A 20,598-nucleotide genomic window follows, 5' to 3' on the forward strand; every position below is an offset into this window, starting at 1 on the left:
GACTTGTCTCCAGTCTCTGCTGTTATAAACATGACTGAGATGAACATTTCGTTCAAGCTATTTTTCTTCGGGGAATTGTTTGTTGAGGCGTATTCTCCAGAGTGGGACAGCAGGTCAGAGGTTGGTAACTGTTATCTGCCTTGTTCTGTGTTTCCAGATTTTTCCATGAAGCCTACTGGCAATGTAAGAGTACATTCCTATTTTCCAATAGCCCCACCAAAACTGGCATTGTCATTTTAATTTTTCTTATTTTTACAAGTTATTTCCATTTTTAAAAGGAGTTATGCTTCCCCCCCTGCCCCCCAGAGTAGTTTGTTGTTAGACTTGGCTGGCTTATGCTGCAGTAACAAGCGAACCCCAAATCTCAGGCTAAAACATAAAAGTGTTTTTCTTGCTCCCTGTGTACGTTGCTCGTGGGGTGCAGTCATTCTGGGGCCAGGCTGATTGAGGAGACTTTGCTGTCCTGTAGCCGCAGCGTGATGCTTCCAGTGGGTGACAGGCGGAAAGGAGACCTTTTCATAGTTTTTACGTGGACTGGCTTAGCTGGTGGAACTTTGGGGAGCATTCCTGCCTGTGCCCCCATCTTCTCTCCTGTCAGCTCATCTACGACAACTTCTTTGTGCAGTGGAATTGGATCCTCAGTCTTCCTGTCAGTCCTTAATATATTTTAGGTAATGAGATTTTTGTCATTTGTGCCGAATCCATTTTTCTTTCTTTGCTTTCCATGTGATATTTTATCATGCAAAGGTTTAAATAATTAACATAAGTTTTGGGCACATCCATCTTTTTCTCTGGTATCTTTTGTTTTGTTAATATCACAATTTATCTTCCTTTCAAAGCCAGAGAATAAGCTATTTTCTTTGAGTTGCTTAAAATAGATTTTTATTTGACTCCGTATGACACTGCAAACTCATCCAAGTATATATATAATGTAATGTCACGTGGTTTTAATCTAAGTTAACTTTGGCCCTTGGTGACACCTGTTCCGTAACATTAAAACCCCAAGCTCAGCAGTGAACACCCCTTCATGATACAAACACTCAGCAAACAGGAACTTCCTGGACCTGATAATGGGCATGAATGAGAACTCCCAGGGCTGGGAGGTGACAGACTGAAAGGTCAGGGATGCCGCTGTCACCGCTTCTATTCACATTTCACTGCAGGTTCTAGGCAGGGCAGTGAGGCAAGAAAAAGAAAGAAAAGGCATACAGATCGGAAAGGAAGAAGTAAAGCTATCTCTGTTCACAGATGATGTTATCTTGTGTATGAAAAATCCTAAGGAATCTGTTAAAAAACTACTAGAACTAATACACAGGTTCGGCAAGGTTGCAGGATACAAGATCAGTGTGTAAAAATGAGGGTCATTCTGCCCGTAGCTGGAAGTTGTCTTTCCCGGGCTGCAGCCTCGTGTGGGTATTCCCGGGGCAGCCGAGTCTATGCACCCTTCAGGGGCCAGTGCCACCCAACGAGGGCGGGCGGCTATACCTGTGCAGTTCTCATCAGGTTTCCAAGAGCCACAGGAAAGGAACAAATCACAGGGGCGAGTAGCATTCAAGGATGTGTCAGCCAGCCAGCTTCCCCCAGGTGGATGCCAGGAGCTGGACTCAGCTCAGAAGATCTTGTGTTGGGATGTGATGCTGGAGAATGACAGCAGCCTCGTCTCAATGGGGTGTCATGACCAAACCAAATGTGTCTCCCAGTTGGAGCAAGAAGAGCCATGGATAACAGAGGTAGAGCTCTTAGTCCAGAGCCTTCCAGCATTATTCACGGTGGCCAAGACATGGAAAGAACCTGAGTGTCCTTCAATGGATGGTTGGATAAAGAAGATGTGAAAAAGTCTGGGGAGGCCGGAACATCCAAGACCAACAGTGCAGGCAACTTACATTAATCAAAAATAAAACACTGATTAGGGAGAGAAATGTAGAAAAGCATTTAATGTGGGTATGCATCCTGTCGGTTCAAAAAAAGTACATTATAAATGTGACTCTTACGAGAAAAGTTTGGCATACATTTCAGAATTAAGGATTAATAATGGAAACTGTAAGAAACATGACTGGTGAACAATGTACGTGGGAAGTCACTTTTCAATACGAAGCTTGAAGAAAAAAAATAATGGTATTTCTGTTAGTTAGCAATGAATAATCCAAAAATAAAATTAAAACAATTCCATTTATAATAGCATGAAAAAGAATAAAATATTTAGGAATAAAGTTAACAAAAGAAGTACTAGACTTGTATCCGGGAAACTACAAAACATGATTGAAAGAAATTAAAGGTGGTCTCGATGAATGGAAAGATATTCCACAGCCATGGATTGGAAGACTGAACATTGCTAAGACGGCAGTACTCCCCAAACTGATGGACAGATTCGTTGTAACTGCTATCAAAATCCTGCTGCCTTCTTTCTGTAGAAATCAATACGCTGATTCTAAAACTTTTATGGAAATGCAAGGTACTCAGCATAGTCAAAAGAATTTTGAAAAAGCAGAACAAAATTGGAGCACTCAACACCTCTCAATTTCAAAAATGTCTACAGGTCTGCAAGCATTCAGGACAGCGTGCTATTGGCATAGATCAGTGGGATCGAGTCAGGAGGGCAGAACTCACCCCTTACATGACGGTCGTTTGATTTTGGACAAGAGTGCCAAGCTAATTCAATGGCAGAAAGAATGGTCTTTTAGACAATTGGTGTTGGGACCACTGCATAGCTACGTGTAAAAGAATGAATTGGACCTCTGCTTCACACCACGTGTAAGTAAAACTTAGCTCTAAATGAGCCAGAGACCTAAATATAAGAGCTAGATCTATAAAACACTTAGAGGAACACAGGCATAAATCTTCATCACCTTGGATTAGGCAATGGTTTCTTAGCTATGACACTAAAACAAAACAACAACAACAAAAAATAGGTAACTTGGACTTCATAAAAACTAAAACTTTTGTACTTCAAAAGATGCTGTCAAGACAGTGAAAGACAGCTGACAGAATGGGGTGTTGGAGGAGGCGTAGGTGGTGGGGGCTGCCAGCTGGAAGGGAGGGAAGCGGGAAGGCCAGGGCCTGGCAGGTGCCCCGTCTCCAGGCCACGCTCCTTAGGCTCTGTCCCCAGTGCGGGGCTCACGTGGTGGCTCCAGCACTTCCTACCTAACTTGCCTGCCTCGGTGACTGGGCTTCTGTCCTCCTCCCCGCCCACATCTGTAAGAGAAGGAGTGGACATTAAAGTGTGGAAAGCTCCCGAAGCACTGCAGGCCCTCGCTCTGTGTGATAACCTTTGTTGTGGTCACCAGTAGCCCCTATTATTCGGTCCGTAAACACATGGTGAGGCCCTGCTGTGCGCAGCTGCCCAGATGACCATGCTCTGGGCTGGCCCTTGAGCAGCTCACAGTCCACCAGCTTGGTCTGCACTGTGTTTCTTTCCTTTCACTGCATAGAATACAAAAACCTGTTTTTGGAGTAAAATGCCGCCCTAATTAGCGAGTAGTTAAGAAGGAATTTGAGTTTTTACACCAACAGTCTTTCTTTCCATTTCGTTTTGATTTTTATTCTTCAATGGCTGGCTGTGTCCTGATAGTAAGCGTAACATTTGTTAGGCTGGTCAAAGCATCATCCTACTTGGGCCTCACTGCCACCCCCTTCCCCACAGCAGTGGGTGGGCCAGGGGAAAACTCCACCCTCAGAAATCCCGTCACTGCCTGGGGCTCCGTGGGGCATCCCCGTTCAGCCTCCCGATGGGAGCCTGGTGGATGCAAACCCACTAGGACGCGAGCTCCAGCAGCCAGGGCCTCACCCTGCTCCCTGTGGTCTTCCACGCCTGGACCGCGGTCGGCGTTCAAGGTGAGTTAGTGAGTGAAAAGTGAATGAGTAGAGGGACTCAACGCAAGCCGCGATCCTGTGTGAACCACGACGTCCGGAATGTCTCTTAGCGGCAAGGAAACCTGGCTGGGGGCAAGTGGCGGCGGGGTCTCCTCCAGAATCCAGGTCCCCTGTACGTTCCAGTCCCACCCCAGGCTTGGAAGCAGAAGTGGTCGTATTTCTCATAAAAATCCTGCCCTGTGGACTGTGTCCCATCCCCACCCAGTGCTTGGCCCCCCGGAGGGACTGCCAGCAGGGGAGTAGCTGGAGTTTGGCCACTTGTTTCTGGCTCAGCTGGGCCTGCTTTCAGTAATTTTTCCTTCAAATCTTGGAGTTCTTCCTGTACATTTTCTCGCACTGTTATTTGCATTCTCACATGAATATCAGATGGGAAAATGTGTCGTTTTTGTCCTTTTTTAAAGTGACTTTTTCTATTTTTAAACCTGTGGAGCATCAACTCAATATTTAGCTTCGGGAACTCTTCAGCTGGAGTCCCACGTTCCCAGGGTGCTTGCCAAGCAGAGGTCTAAAAAAGTATCACTGTACAAATTGGTCCCGGGCACGGACCTGCCCGCTGACATGTTTCCATTACGTAAGGAAAATGTGTTTGGAGACATGGCTACATGCCATTTGCTCTAGCTCCTCCTCTAAACGTGTGGGTGAACTACCAGCGGCTGGGCTGGGCCGACCAGGTGACTCGGGGGTCATCCTTCCTTTTGTTGCGGATTCTTTGTGACCTGAGACCGTTATTGCCCAGAACATGAAAGGCCATCTGCAGATGACCAAAGGGGGCCGGCCATGACTTGTTTTCTTTGAGCTATTAGGACATAAAAGACATGGGGGCAAAATATATTCATTTTAAGGGTTACTACATCGTCCAAATCTAGTGTGTTTTTAATGCTAATTTCTCCCATAGAAAATCTGTCACTTTCTCCAACCTTCAAGATCCAGCTCAGAGAGTCCCTTTCTCCCTCCCCTTCGCCTTGTGCTCCTGTCTCATTTCCTGAGCACCGCTTTGGGGTTACCCATAGATTCAATTCCAGGTGAGCGTTGCACGTGGCGGGTGCCATCTGTGCTAAAGGACACGGGGGAATCGCCAGGTGGCCTGTTTGGGGCTGTGTCTGTGCCCCCTCTGCTCGGTGTGGTCCCTGACACATAGGACTCACGGAGCGAGCCCTTCGGAGAGAAAGGACTTCCCTGACTGCTTGTGAAGGCTACTGTGTGAGAGAGTGGCCAGCGTCAGGTCTGAGTTCATCTCCCGCGAGATCTTTGGAAGGAGAGGCCAGGCCTGCCACACCGCCTGGCGTGTTGCAACCGCGCAGGCTTCATCGAGCGCTTTCTCCTTCTGGGGCTCTTTCATCTTCAGGCCAATTTTAAGAATAAAATAAACTGACACACCTTTCTTGAGGATCTCCAGAACCATCTTCCTTTTCTTTTTTCCCCCTCTTTTTGTTTTTAAAGATTTTATTGGGGAAGGGGAACAGGACTTTATTGGGGAACAGTGTGTACTTCCAGGCCTTTTTTCCAAGTCAAGTTGTTATCTTTTCAATCTTAGTTGTGGAGGGTGCCGTTCAGCTTCAAGTTGTTGTCCTTTCAGTCTTAGTTGTGGAGGGCGCAGCTCAGCTCCAGGTCTAGTCGCTGTTGTTAGTTGCAGGGAGCGCAGCCCACCATCCTTTGTGGGAGTCAAACCGGCAACCTTGTGGTTGAGAGCCCGTGCTCCAACCAACTGAGCCATCCGGGAGCTCACCGGCAGCTCATTGACTTTATTCTAGTTGCTGAGGGTGCAGCTCGCTGGCCCATGTGGGAATTAAACTGGCAGCCCCAGAGCTCGCGCTCTAACCAACTAAGCCACCCGTCCACCCCACCATCTTCCTTTTCATTCTTAGGCCTTAGGAATTCACTGTTGAGTATTCCCTAATTATATACAATTATGAATTAGAAACGAATTCAGTTTCTAATTTTGAAACGAAACCCCTACTGCAGGTAGAGAGTGAGTGGTTTCAGATACCTTCCCCAAACTTACCTGAAGTGACTGCCTGGCTGGTTTCCAACACGTTTTACATTCTCCTTTGAAATGGCATTGGTTCTTAGGGTTGTCAGTGCGAATCCAGATTAGCAAGATGATTTGGTCTTACTCTGTGCAGGTGTGTGTGGGGGGCGTGGTCTACAGCATGCCTTCCTGCACGTGGGTGGTTTGAAGGTGCTCCTGGTCGGTCACCTGTGTTATCCTTCCCCGAGCATTTCCTTGGATTGACCTTTGTCTGCGGGCAACTCTTTCCTGTGCTCAGCCTCACTGTGTGTTGTGTTTGGGTGATTCTTCTGGGCTCTTGGTAACAAACCAAACTGAAATCTCAGTGACTATGGGACTTGAATAATTTATGTTGCAAAAGATTAATAATTTATGTTGCAAAACTAGCCCTCACAAAGTAAATTTTAAGAGGTCGCCTAAGTACAATTACTTTCTTGAAAAGATTCAACTGGCATCAAAGCTTTTTAGCAAACAATTTTTCGGATGCTCTATCTCCAGACAGAATTATAGATGAGGATGTAGTGTGTCCAAAACAGGCCCCTGGGCAGTTTGCACAGGAGAAGAATTATTTTCTTGGAAAAAGGAGAGAAGAGATATGGTGAGTAGGGCGGGTGAAGGGGAACAGGGAGGAGGCACGTCCTGGACTAAGGAGGGCACCCGGCACTCGGAGGTCACCTGAAAAATCCAGCCTTGGCTCCAATTCTTCCTTCAGCAACTGTCACTGAGCAGCTACAGGTCCTGTGATCGGTGCCAGGGTCCCCCCGGCCCTCATAGCCTCGTTGGGGAAATAGGGATGCCGCCGAGTGACGGCCCCATAGAGGAGCTCTCAGGGGACAGGGGTCGGCAGTGCGCCTGGCATGGTGGCGGCTCTGCAGAGGAGGTGACATGTCCCTGGGCCTTGCGGGATGGTAGGAGTTGGCGAGGAAGGGCTCTCAGGCCGCAGTGCACCACATGTGGTGTTCAGGGCCTGGCAGGAGGCCGAGGCCAGCTGGGCAGGGAGGACCGGCCAGAGTGAGGCCCCCAGGCCTGAGACCTATGGCTTTATTCCACGTGTGGGCCCAGAAGGGTCTTCTCCGTGCAGCTGCCACATGAAAAGGTGTGTAAGTATAGTTAGAGGACATGCAGGGGCCAGCGGAGGCAGGTGGGACGTACACCCACGTGCAGAAAGGGAAAAGGTGGCCACACACACAGAAAATGCCTTAAAAGTTTGTACATCAGTGATAGAAGTTGTGCTGCGGTTCTTCACCACAGTTACCAATATTTAGCAGCTCAGTGGGCCTCAGTGACGCTGTTTGAATTCAGTTTGGCTCTTAGGAAGAGTCTCAAAACAGTTGTCGCTACATGAATGTTCATTTCCATGCTCCCATCAAACTCGAAAACATATAAGGTCTTATTCCTATCAAGTTGCTGGTAAAATTTAGAGAAATTTTCAGAGCTTCCTTTGCTTCTTTTTACTTTCTTTGTCTCACGTTTCTCCGATGGGGAAAAAGCCTGGAAGACTGTCAAAGAACTGGCTGTTCTCATAAGTATTGGAGGAGAACAGTGTGAGTCATTGTAGCTTTTTGCTGGTATTTTAGTATCCGGTTTATTTTTAAACAGTTTTGTGCAACGGAGTTTCTTCCGTGGTTTCTGTTACCATGGCTCCATAATATTTCCTCAAATCTGCTTATTCATACTTTCACACACCCCAGCATCAAATTTACAATTCCTTAGAAAATCAAAGTACCTTATTCATGATATCCAAGAATGTTTCTCCAGCTGCAATAGCATTTTTCTCCAAAATTCATTTTCTCCAAAATGGAAAAATTAGTTGTTTTTCCCACGATAGATGTTGGAAAGAGAGCGAGTTTGGTTCTGTGAAGGATACAGGCAGTGAGTAGAGAGTGGGGGCTATTAGGGGCTCCCCTCAGCGGCCGAGCAGGGAACCGGTGTCATCTGTATGGAGCCATTTCCCCTGTAGATCCCATGGTCCAAGGGTCCAGGCTGGGCAGGCTGCCGTGTTTGCTTTGGAAGTGCTGGCATTAGACGATTTGGGCCAGACACCCACAGACTCTGGGTTCTTGGTTCTCCAGTGTGACCGTGTGTTTGTTCGCTCGCTCTTATTTACTTATTCATTTATTTTTGAACTTGATGGAGGCTTCCACTTGGGAAGGTCTCTGGTTTCAAGAATCTGCAGCCAAAAGAAAAACAGTGCTAGTCTTGGCGGTCACTGGTGAAGTTTGCCTGTACTCTCTTCCTGGCGTTCCAGATTTTTCGAGGAGATACTTTTCTGCATTTCATTACTTTGAGAAATGTGTATTTCTTAAAGGATTGCTCAGGATTTAAAGAAAGTCCCAAAGCCAAAGGGAATCGTAGACATAGTTTGTTTCCAATCTCTTCTTCAAGTCTTTGACCTCTTCCTTTTTTCAGGGATAAGCAGGATTTTGTCTAACACATAAATGTAGTATCAGACTAGGTTCTGGGCTTGTGCTTGAGGCCACTTACTACAGGGACTCGTCTTGGCCAATTGTTTTCAAATTCAACTGTAAATACAAGTGCTAACGCAATGACAGAGCAATGGTTAATACTGGAGAATTGAAAGTGTGGTGTAACTGACCGGACCTTTTGTCTCCTAACAGTTGCTTCCTCTGATTCAGAGAGGACCCATTTTTGATCAACAAAACAAAGTAAAACGTGGTTCTGGGTGCTCTGGAGGCTGCCCAGGAGGCTCCAGGTGGGAAGGTCCTCCGACCGAATGACAATACAAGCTGACTGTGGTAGAAGAATTGACTTTCTAAGAATCACTGAGGAATTAGTTTTGCCTTCAGCTCAAGAAACATTTGTGGTTTAATCCTCTGAGTAGTCCTTTTTCTTTCCTGTGTAATCTAAGAGATGTCAGTAAACATGGCTTCATGAGTGAAATTGCTAACAACAAACAGTACATTATTGTAAAGGTCTTATTTAATATCATTTTATAAAGTCATTGCTTTGCTATTTCATTTATAAAGATCCCAGCATGTGTCTGTCAATATCAACAAAAGTTAGGGAATACCTATTGTGGGTGAGATACCCAGGCGGAGTTTACCTTCTAGAAGGAGAAGCAAACTGTACATGGATAAAAAAAATTCAGGTAATGAATTACGTTTTGAAGAAATATTCAAAGAGAATAGAAAGTAGCAGAGGTGGAGAAGAGGAGGAGGTGGTGGAGGTGGAGCTGGCTGAGAGGATGGGCAGGGAGGTTCCCCCAGGGGCCTGTGGGCAGAGGGCCAGGCGGTGTCGGCAGTTGGCCCTGCACTTGTCTCAGGGAACAGCATTCCAGGGAGAGGGAACAGCATTTGCAAAGGCTCAGAGGCAGGAACAAGCTTAGCGTGTTCGAGAAACCGTGGGCGGAGCATCGTGGCTGGAGCAGAACGGGCCAGCCGGTGAGGGAGATTGGAAGGGAACAGGCAGGTACCGGATCGCGATGGGACTTGACCAAAGGCCAGGAGTTAGGGTTTAGCTCTGAAGGCAGTGGGTTTGGAACAGGGAAGGGACACCATTTAAATATTTAAAATGTTGCCCGACAGAGACTAGAAGTTGGATGTGAGGGTGGATTTTCTGTTTTACTTAACTTTGGGATTTGGGGGGAGAATATTAAACTTTTGTTTTCATTTTAGCTTTGAAATTTTAGAGTTATTAATTCCACCTGCATCCCTTGTGATTTGGGATTCTGTGGTTTTTTGGGTTCTTTGGAAGAGAGGTATTGTGTATGTAAGTACACTGGTTATTAATAACAATGATAACAAAAAGATCTCTGTACAGTCCTGTCAATTAAAAAATGTAACTATTAGTAGAGTGTAAAACAGTTCTCAGCCTAGCCAGCAGCTGAAGATTACAAGTTATGAGAAACTTGTCAAGTTTAAACCACATGGGGATTTCTGTATAGAAACGTGGTGCCAGTTCCTCCTTTCTTCCTCGCTGTTCCTGTTTTGGCGTGGGCACCCAGGCGTGCTGTGTCGTCCTCTGAATCCTGGGTGGTCCCATGGACACCCACCGGCCTCTCTGGCCCCATCCCCCCCCTTCCCTAAGGATCCTTCTGTCTGGGACGCCTGCTCCTTCCCTCTGTGCCTGCCCCGTTCCCATTGGTTCCTCAGGAGTCAGCTTGGTGTCCCCGGGCTGGGAAGCTGCCCACGCCGACGTCCCACTCCACGCTTCCTCAGCACCCTGGCGGACAAACGAACCCTGAGAGAACCTCAACGGACCGATGGTGGGGTTCAGAGGTACCTCTTCTTCCGCCCACACTTTGGAGGCAGGATTAAGCCATTTGCAGGTGCACCTGATACTTCACAACTCACTGAACCCCCCGTGTTGTCTCCATGCCTGACTTCCCAGCAACCACTGACCGGGGTCTTCGGTGAGAAGCCCTGGGGCCCAGGGTCAGAGTACCTGTCGCAGTGCACGAGGCCGTGATTGCTCCCAGTCATGCCTCTTGCTATTTGCTGTGGAAAACGCACGTGTGAACTGCTGTCGGCTTTCCTTTACACCTTGGGATTTCTATCACAGGTGACATCCTGTGCCACCACCACTGTACGTCTCTTCTGTGATGTGGACATGCTCAGGAAGCACGGGCTTTCCCTTGACGGGCTTGTTTCGCAGTGAGCCTCTGAGAAGGAGTTCAGGCCTGGCCTTTGGGGTCCTGGTGAGGAGGTCCTCACAGGGCGGCTGGAAGGCTCAGATCTGACGGGGGAGGAAAGCGCTTAGCAGCTGTGAGGTCACTGCCAACGCACGCTTCTAACTACTCGGCTTTCATCCATCCACTCAAGTTCTCCCATAATCTCTTGCCAGTAGGAGGCTCTTTTAAAACATTTTAAGCTCAGAGAAATCTAAGTCTGTTTAATCCCATACTTTTCTTTTCAAGTAAAGGTAGCATGCTGAAAACATGCCACAGGTCCCACAGTTTCATGGCAAATTTGGCACCAGTCTTCCAAATTTTGGCTCTGAGAGCCCTTTGTAATAGTTAAAAAAATGACTTCTGAATCATCAAAAATTAACGTTTGTTCAGTGTAGCTTTACTGGTTTTTGTCTGGGGTGTGTGAATGTCTGTGTGCATTTTTCTTTAAAAATTGGCATTCCTGGCATTCCCAGTGATTCCCTAAACCAGACTCACTGCCCCCATCCTTGCCTGTGGGGGATTCATCGTGTTTAGACATTCACACCGTCCCCCTGAGTGAGAAGGACGTGGGTCCACCAGGGTGTCGTGTGCGGGTAGCTAGCGTCCACGCAGGGTTGCATGGACTGAGTCTGAACTTTGTAAACTTACACGATAGAGGAGTTTCACATGTAAACTTTTATAAATGTTTATTCACTTGAAGTTGCTTAAAAACAAGCAAGCGAGCAAACAAAAGCAACAACCTGATTTCTCTGCCAGCCAATTCTAAGCGGTGGTGAGGCTGCCTGTTCTCCACCTCTGCCCAAGTCTCCTTTCTCACGGGACCTCATTCTTTTCCTTTCCCTTTTCTGTCCATTTCTTATTCTGTAATATTGCAGGTGTTATTTCACCCCCTGAAATAAACAGGACCCCTAGAGGCAGCCGCATTTTTCTGCCCAGGTGTGTTTAGGGGTTCTTTTTGCTCCTGTGCATCTCAGGGCGTATTCCCATCCTTTCTCATCCGTGTGGAATCTGTCACTTAAATGTGGATTGAGGGTGTCAGATCAAAATCGTGCTTCTTAAACTGCATCGGCAAGGTTCACGACCTGTCTTTAGAATGCATGAACCCTCAAACCTCTGACTAAGTAACGGGACAGAAGTGGGAAGCTGTGCGTGCTGTGATGGTCCCCCAACCGTGGCTGTGACAGGGAAAGACCCCCATCCCGAAGTCTGACTGATAGGGCCCGGCTGTAATGGATGTTATACAGCCATTAGGAGCAACAGGCAGATGGCCGGACAGTCGGGGAAAGGTGTGCTGTGCGATGGAAAAAGCAGACCACAGGGTGGCTTGTCTGCCGTGATTGCAGTGAAGACAGACTGGAGATGACAGGAGGAGAAAGGGCCGAGTAATACTCAAAGGTTGGTGGCACAGAGCCCTCACTGGTTTTGACAGCCATGTGCAACCCGACGGAATAGACAGTTGGACTTGAAACTGTCCCGGCCTTAGCTGCGTGGGGCAGGCTGGACGGGCAAAGCTGAGGAAGCTGGATGTCACACCTGAGCGGGACGCGCCTGCTTCAAACCCATGCTGTGCCAAGTGTCGCCACGTTTGATTCTGTGGCCTGGCTTCCCCGGGTGGGTCTGTGCAGAGACGTTTGCTTTGCGTTAACTTCCCCAGCATGATTTTCTTCTGTGGGAGGAAGACGGGTGCTCTGTAGTGTGGACTGAAACAGAGTAAGATGTGTTTTTCTCCCACTCTTTTTTCTTTCGTTCTTTCTTTTTCCCCTCCCTCGATTACTGGTTTATTGTAGAAGGATATACGCGTAACTCAAAATAGCCAGACCGACGCGCTGCACAGGCAGGATATGGGGAGGGGCTTCCATGCCCTCTTTAGGCGCCCCACTCTCTCCCAAACACCAAGCTGGTGCTCATCAACTTGGAAGCTCCTCTTTTTTTCTTTCCTACCAGACTATGTGTGTGATGTTCAAGAGTCAGAGCCAAATTCGTTTTCAGTGAAATGGCTCTGTGTCCTAACGGTCCCTAAATCCCCCTTCTCTCACCCGCTCTTCAGTTTGCAGCCGGGTCTGCGCCATGACGTGTTTGGGAATCCTCTGATGGGTTCGGGGGATGGTCTCCACGGCAACCCCACGCTCTGTCTGCCAAGATGCTGACTACTGTTTAAATCTCTGGAGGCACCTTTGAGTATGTTCAGCCTCCACTGCCCACCGCGGCGGGTGCTTCTGGGGGACCCTCCCCACCCCGCCGGGCCTCCGTGTGCCTCCCTCGGAGGGGCAGCCTTTCCATCAAGCATCCCGCAGGGCATCTGCTGTTTTATGTTGTTGAAGTAAATGCTTTACACGATGTTCCCAGAGATAAGTCACTTTATTTGCTGATCTCTATCGCTTCCTTTTAGGAATGTTCACTTTTCCAGATGAAATCACTGGAAACCAAGTAGGCCGTGCCAGATATTTGAGCTATTAAACAGTGTTCCAGCTTTGCTAATGGCGCGAAGCAGTGTGTTACCTCAGGTCTTGCTCCCTGAGCACCCCCTGGGGGAGGCCGCTTGAGGGCCAGAGACGAGCAGGAGACTGACAGGAGCAGCCGGTGGAGGCTGGAGGCACAGGCCCGGCCTGTGGGCGCTAACGGTGGTCAGGCTCCGGGCCGATGGCAGGAGGGCTTCCTGTGTGCCTGGTGGTAGACGGCTGGGGACTGCGCCACACGCCCCCCACTATGGTTGCTAAACCCATTTGTGGTTTAGTCTCGCGTGTGCAATAGTGCTTATGAGAATTCTAACGACTAGTGTTAAAACTCTTCACAGAAATGCTCCAGTTACTTTCCACCTGTGGATCTTTAGTCTGTATAAATCAAAATTACCCAGACTTTCCTCATCCTGCATTCATCCCGCAAGTTCTTAGTGTGGCTGCTCCATGTCACACACTGGATGTGGGGACAGTGGCAGCGAACACAACAGAGAAAATTCTCTGCCCTCCCGAGCTTACACACTAGTGGCGGAGGCAGCCAGCCAGCTTGTGGGAGGATGTAAGTGCTTGGGAGAGAAAGGAAAAGCAGACGGGGGTGGGGGGGTGGGGGGGCAGTGTCTGGGAGAGTAGAGAGGGCTGGGGGGCGGGGGGGGGGCAGGAGAAGACCTGCCCTGAGGTCCTGGCTGATGCCCCCTGCTGCAGGCTCCTCCAAGGAAGACCATTCCACGGAGCCAGAGAGAAAGTGTGGCTGTGCCTGGGACCACAGAGGGTCAGTGGGGGGGAGCGGCAGCAGGAACCAGGGTGGAGGGGGAGGTGACCCGTGGGAGGTGACTCCCTGGTGCTTCTCTGCTTCAGACAGGTGACGGGCCGACTGGAGTTGTGAGAGGCCACTGTGTTGATGATAGACTGAAGTGACCAGGAAGCCGGGGCAGCTGCTAGGACAGGACTGCCGTCATGCGGGGACAGGACGGTGGGGCAGGTGGAGCTGCCGGGGTTGGTGGTCAGTCCTGAGGTGCATGGCACACACAGCTTCTCTGAAGCTGTGGCCACATGGTGCAGAGGGACCCTCCCCGCACCCAGCACAGGCCATTCGTGAAACAAAGTACAGCTTTTTATTAACTAATTTCTGTAGTCTAAAAATAGTACATGCCAGTTGTCAAAATTTTCCAATAGTGGAGAAGGTTTCGAGGTGAAATACAAAGGTCCCCTCCCCCAGAGCAAGCCCAAGACCCCCCTGGACTTTGTGTGCCTTGGCTGGCTTCTGTGGGTTCCGAATTGTTTCCCAATAGCAGTGGGAGCAGACTGTGTCTACGTCCTACAAGCCGCTGTTTGCACCTGATGTCGGAGCAGCTTTTCCTGTCTGTACACACGGTGCTCCCCACGCCCCCTCTGGCTGCGTCGCCCTGTCCAGAGGTGGGCCAGTAGTTTTCAATTCTCGCTGGACAGGGAGGTGGTTTCAGTGTTTGTATTTCGTTGTTGCCGTGAAGACCTACATTTAGCTCTTGGCTGAGTTTATCTGTAGGATAAAGTTTTAGAAGAAATAGCTGGGTCAAAGGTGAGGTGTTTTCTTTTGTTAAATCTGTCACACATGGAGATGCATGTAACAACGCGTAGGACAGGCATGACAGGATGCATGCACGTGCTTGCTTTTCAATAACATGTCTTCTAAGTACTTGAGGCTAGAAGTTTTCCACCAGTAGCGCAGATGCGAGAATCTGAACAGCCAGCCACTCAGCTTACAGGGATGTCAGGTCCTTCCTCCTGGGAACCCTCAGTGCCACCTCCGGGACCTCCCGCTGCTGGGCCGGCCCCGTCCTTCCCACGCCCATCTGCCACCCACCTGGGGCCCACGCACCCCTCCCTCCCATTCTCCCATCACTGTGTGTCCGTCTGCCCTATGAGGACGTCAGCCCCAGGCAGGCAGGGACCGTGTCTGTGTTGTTCACTGCTCCATCCCTGGGACTTAGAAGAGTGCATGGCACATAGTAGGTACTCAAACGTGTTTGTAGAGTGAATGGGTAAATGTGTCCATACTTAAGGAATGATCCTCCCCTCACTCCGGGCCAAAAAGTGACTTAGCAGAACTTACAGTCACTTCCCAGTTAATGAAGAACTTCCCACCCTGGATAGTGAAGAAGAAACAAACCTCAGGTCCCGTGCGCTCACTCTGAGGCCTCAGGCCAGCATTGGGGAGGGGGTGTGGGGAGAGGAGGGCACCACGAGGGCACCTTCCTTCTGTGGTTACAGAGGACGAGAGGGCTTTCTCCGGGGACCGACTCTCAGGGGACCCGAGCAGCCCGGTGCCTTCGCTCAGAATGCCTTTGCTTTATAGTAAGAGCCTTTTGGCCCAATGACCTGCTCTGTTTCTTCTTTTTTGGAACAAATTAAGGGCATTAAGGGGAGCTAGATGTACGTATGTAATTTGCACCTTTTGTTTACCTGATACCTGTTATCAGAGGGGAGGAAGGAGGTTATGCCAGCTCCCAGCCGGGCCAAGGGCACCCTCGCACCCTCCACTAACCGCTGAGTCTCAGCGCACCGTTTTGGGAGTGGCTCTGACGCACCGCTGTTTACATTCCTCCGTGGCAGAGGTCACAGGGGTCCAGAGACCTGGAGCCGGGGCCGCGCCCTCAGTCCTTCCTGGATTCCTGGATTCCTGACGAGTGCCGCTTCGCGTGTGTACTTGGCAAAAGTGGATCCCGGGCCTCCTGTGTGCCAGGACGTGCGTGGAAGACCGCGCACGCGGCTTTCAGGAGGGTGGGAGGAAGGGCTGATGCTTACAATTGTGTTCTCTCAGGCCTCAAGCGTGCTGCTTACGTCCCTTGCCCGGGCAGGAGCACGCTCCCCTGCCCCTCGAGGACTGGAGTTTTCAGGTCTCCGAGGGGACCCGCATGTGCACAAGTGTCCGATGGGAACGTTCACTTACGTGCGGCATTTGTGCAGAGTTAATGGGACTCACTCAGCATTGTGCGCGAATATTGGGGTTCAGATTCATTAGGAGGGAGCGACCAGTCGAGCACTTGGTGGCAGACACTCAGACACTTACCAAAGACGGGCCAGGCTCAGTCCCTGCCCTTGAAAAGCGCAGCACTGACACACATGCCTGCCACCTTGCCGTTTCCCAAAGCTCCTTCACACCCGTTGTCACCCGAGCCTTGTCAGACCTTGGAGGTGAGGAGCGCTGGGACCTCCATGCCTCACAGAGGAGCGGGGCTCTTGGAGGGGACAGATGGCGGAGTCCACAGCAGCTGAGTCGACTTGTCTCCCACTCACTGCCACGCTGTTCCCCAGGACCTTCACCCCCCGTGGAGAGGCCCAGCTCAGTGTTAAGTACGCCTTTGTGTTGTTGGCTTTGGCAGCTGCATCTCAGGAGCACCTGGTACCACTTGGCAGTGGAGACCAGCTTGTCCCGCAGTGTGTCCACCGGCCTGGGGGGCGGCTGGGGTTGGCTCAGACCCTGGCAAAGAGAAGGAAGCAGAACCAGGAAATTCGCCCAGCCGGGTCTCCTGAAGGAAGAGGCCTGCAGGTTCTCGTACTGCCCTCAGAAGCCCATTTCCCCGACGTTAGCTCCCTGGGTGCTAAAACCAGACTCATTTGTACAGCTGGGGACGTTTGTGTGAAAAAAAAATCCTGAGTAATATTCCCTGACAGGCCCAGGGCCTTTGGGGGGTGTTTGGATGTCAGCATTAATAAGACAGCCCTGAGAATCAAGCCCGTTCTGTGAGAGCACCTCACTCGTCACGCAGGGCACCAGATCTGGAAATGACTCGGGGCTGGACATGCTGTGTCCTCCTGGAGTTGGGCAGCATGGAGTCGGACGGTCTGGGTTGAGTCCTAGCCTAGCCCTGACGAGCCGTGGGGTGCATTGCACTTGTTTGCCTCCCTGTGAATTGGGGACAATAATACGAGGTGTGATGAAAAAATACGGTGAATGTTTAAATAAAATAATTTATTACAGTAAGAGACACATTGCCATTAATCCCCCTCAAAATGCTCCCCCTTGCTTCAAACACACTTAGCCCATCGTTTTTGCCACTTTCTGAAGCAGTTCTGGAAGTCCTCTTTTGTGAGTGTCTTTACTTCATGCTGCATCACGACAGCGCTCCATGTCACACATCGCTTCTGTCAAATAAAAACATTACCAAAGATGAGTGTGTCCTCATCCACCTTATTCACTGGATCTGGCACGGGACGACTTCTGGCTCTTCCCCAAAGTCAAAATGATTCAGGACATCGAGGCAGCCATGACAGCGCAACTAACGGCACTCACGAAAGAGAACTTCCAGAACTGCTTCAGAAAGTGGCAAAACGATGAGATAGTGTGTTTGAAGCGAGAGGGAGTATTTTGAGGGGGATTTAATGGCAATATGTCTTCTGTAATAATTTTTTAAATTTAAATACGTATTTACTGTAAATTTTTTTATCACACCTCGTACGTCTTTTACAGAGTTTTTGAAGAACAAAAATAAGATATTTAAAGCTCACCAGACCACCTGTTGGTGACAGGAGGTGCCTGGTACATGGGAGCTGCTTCGATGCTGGTTTAGCCGCACGCGGGGCTCCCGGTGGAGCAGCACGCCCACACGTGGTGTCAGCAGGCTTCCTTATTAGGCACAAACATGGCTGACTTCAGCCAAGGCAACCTTCTCTGGGGACTGTCATTCAATATTAGATAGTTGCTGAAGCCCTGTGTGGTGCCAGCAGGCAGCTCTTTTGGTTCCTTCCTTGGTGGCCTTGGTTTCCCTGTGGGATTGAGCGTGGCTCCTGGGGTGTGGCCTGGTCTGTAGCTGGGTCCCACTCAGCTGGTTCGCACACGAATGAGTGTCCACATACACTGGACCTGAGTGCCAGGGTTGGGCTGGACACCAGAGGCCTTTCAGGAAGCGCATCGTCTCTTCCTCCGCCCCACTCTTACCTCAGAGTTACCTGTCTGCTCCAGGACCCCTAGTCACACGTGTCCTCCTCACCCCATCCCCACTGTGAGGAGGGAATGAGTGACGTCTGTGAGGGCAGAGCATGCATTGCGTTGTGTTTGGGTGATGGAGCCGTGGATAATCCTTCTTCCTGTCCTTTCTCTGCCAAACTGCCTTTGAGTTCTCTATGGAAAACACAGATTATTTTTGTTTTTCCAGGTTACAAATACATCTAACAAAATAAACAAAGAAAGTTAAGTGTGTCTTGAAGAACAAGAGGCCTTCCCCTGCTAGATACCAAAAATCCCTATGGGATTGTGGTAATTGAGACAATGTGGTATTGTCACAGGGACACACAGGGTGGAATAGAGAGCCTAGAGAAGGAGCCACACGTCTGTGGACAAATGGGGCAAGCGACAGGCTGGGACAGCGTGAGCCCAGAGAAGCGGTGACTCTGCCTGATTTCGCGTGTTCGCCTCACACGTGTGCTGTCCCTCTCCCTAAGGGTGGAGGAAGAGGATTTAGTAAGAGAATCGATCTGTTGAGCTAAGAACACAAACTATTTATCAGAAAGCTCTTTGAGCACTTCAGCAAGGTGTTGAGGTGTACTTGTTCTATGTGAAATACACACATGCGTGCATCACACGTACACACAAACGTCAGTGCCCAGAGTTTAGAGTTTATTGGCCTTCTCCCACCCAAAGGAACCATTTTACACTGTTCTGTCCGAAGGCAGTGATGGAAATGGAAGTTGTAAACTGGCGATGGCCTGCTCTTTCACCTTGGCAACTTAAAAACCACAATGACGTGTTTTTGTTTTGTAGATTTGTCTCCGGATTTTGAGCATCTGAAGCTGACCTCTGAGCTGAAGCGGCCCCTGCTGCTCCCTCACCCTCGGCGCCATGTCTGTCATTTATGATGATTCCGTTGGAGTTGAAGTGTCCAGTGATAGCTTCTGGGAGGTAATGCCCGTGCTTTCTTCTCCACGATACAGAGACGAGGCCAGTGCCTGACAGGACTTGTTCTGGGGCAGGAATGGGGAACATGAGAGGAACATACCCCCAAACCAGCGGGCATCTGTGGTCAGATGTGGATGGCAGCAGATCTGTGTGCCTGACCTATCAGTGAAGGTGGTGAACTTACCTTGCTAGAAAAGTCTGGTATCACAGAGGTTATAGGTGTTTTAAAGGCCTTCGTAGTGTGTCCATTCTCTGATCTTCCTTTTCACGTTTAGCTGTGATGTGACATCCTGCTGGACAGAGCAGGCAAGTGGCCAGAGGGCCGGACAAACTGTCCTGGAGCTTGTGGGAGCATCTTCCTGCCTGTCTATGCCCAGGAGGAACTCCCTTCCTGGTTAGATGATGGTGTGGGGTTTGGTAGTCACTCTTCCTGAGCCCCACTTGATTTTTCTTCCTGCTGATTAAAGGAACGTCCACTTTTGATCATATTTTGTTCTTGTGGCAAAACTCCTGTAACTTTCCCAGCAGCTGTGGGCTTAGTGGAACGAGCATATTGGCTTTGCAGTTGGACAGATCTGGGTTCTGATCCCTTACTGGCTGTGTGACCTTGGGCAAGTTGCTTGACTGATCTGAGCCTCAGGGTCTTCATCCATAAAGAGGGGGCGATTTTGGCCTTTGAGGGAGGCTGCCAGGGTGAAATGAGAATGTAGACGCTGGCACCCACGTGGGTGCTTTCCTGACACAGAGGCTCAAGTGGTGCAGGAGATGGGAGGAGGATGCCATGGGCTTTGTTGGGGACGAGCATGGAGTTGTTTTATAAACTTCGATTAAGTAGGTGTACAATTTTGTCTGACATCAAATACGAGCTGAGACTATAATCTAATAGGTAAAAGAATACAGGTGCCTAATTTTAGGGAAGATGGACAGGAGCTCAAGATTCTGTCATCACTTTTCTTTCCTGTGTATTGGGGGCAAAGGTCATTACTGACTTTTAGCTGAATATGTCATTGTATTAAAAAGTATGTGTTTATTCAGCACCTGCTGTGTGCTGGGCCCTGTGAGGCTCCAGCACAGACTGTGACAGGCAGAGGCCTCGTCCACCAGGGGCGGCTTCTGTAGGAGCAGGACTGACAGGCACGGAGGCTACGTGGACCTGCCGTCCCTGCCTCTCAGCTGTAGCAGCCTTCCTGGTGGGTACCCCAGCCAGAGCTCAAATGTCAGTGGCCAGAGACGCACAGTGTCCCAGGAACATTTCATAGAAGGCAGCAAAAGTGACAGGCGGGAACGGCGTCACAGGTGTGTGCCAGCGCTGGGCAGCTGCAGACCCTGGCATTTCAGCTGCATTCTCATGGCGTCAGGGCAAGAAAGGCGGGCGGTGAAACTAGGTGGGGCTGTGTTTACAGGATACAGTTTGGAGGGGCATCTGGGACAGTGCTGGAATTCAGGGTATCCCCCGCGCCCATCCGCAGGCTGGGTTCACAGGCAGTCAGGCAGTGGCCTTGCCAGCATTGCAGAGCCACCCAGGAGCCCTGAGGCTGTGCCTCTAGAAATGCAGGCCCTCGTTATTCTCAACACTGAACCAAAGTATAGACAGTCCTTCAGAGTCATGGGGAAACTTGCTGTTTTATAATGGTGGTGGCATTGCCACCTGGTTTTCATCTGTACGTGCCTTGAGCTAGGTGGCAGTGCAGAGAGGATGGCACACACAGAAGGCCTTACAAGTGATAGACCTGGACGGGTATCAGACACGTGCTTTGGAACC

The 20,598-nt window shown here is 49.7% G+C and overlaps 1 protein-coding gene across 7 annotated transcripts in view; it reads left to right on the forward strand.

The window, feature by feature from the left end:
- The window catches only part of PACSIN2 (protein kinase C and casein kinase substrate in neurons 2), a 111,736-nt gene that overhangs the window by 57,999 nt on the left and 33,139 nt on the right, over nucleotides 1-20,598 (forward strand). For all 7 annotated transcript variants that reach the window (XM_033116824.1, XM_033116830.1, XM_033116829.1 and 4 more), the window contains one exon: nucleotides 18,702-18,839. In XM_033116824.1, the coding sequence (XP_032972715.1) occupies nucleotides 18,780-18,839 (60 nt within the window). In that variant the 5' untranslated portion in view covers nucleotides 18,702-18,779. The remainder of the gene's footprint in view (nucleotides 1-18,701; nucleotides 18,840-20,598) is intronic.

This window comes from Rhinolophus ferrumequinum, chromosome 10 (assembly GCF_004115265.2).
Source record: "Rhinolophus ferrumequinum isolate MPI-CBG mRhiFer1 chromosome 10, mRhiFer1_v1.p, whole genome shotgun sequence".
Classification (NCBI taxonomy): domain Eukaryota; kingdom Metazoa; phylum Chordata; class Mammalia; order Chiroptera; family Rhinolophidae; genus Rhinolophus; species Rhinolophus ferrumequinum.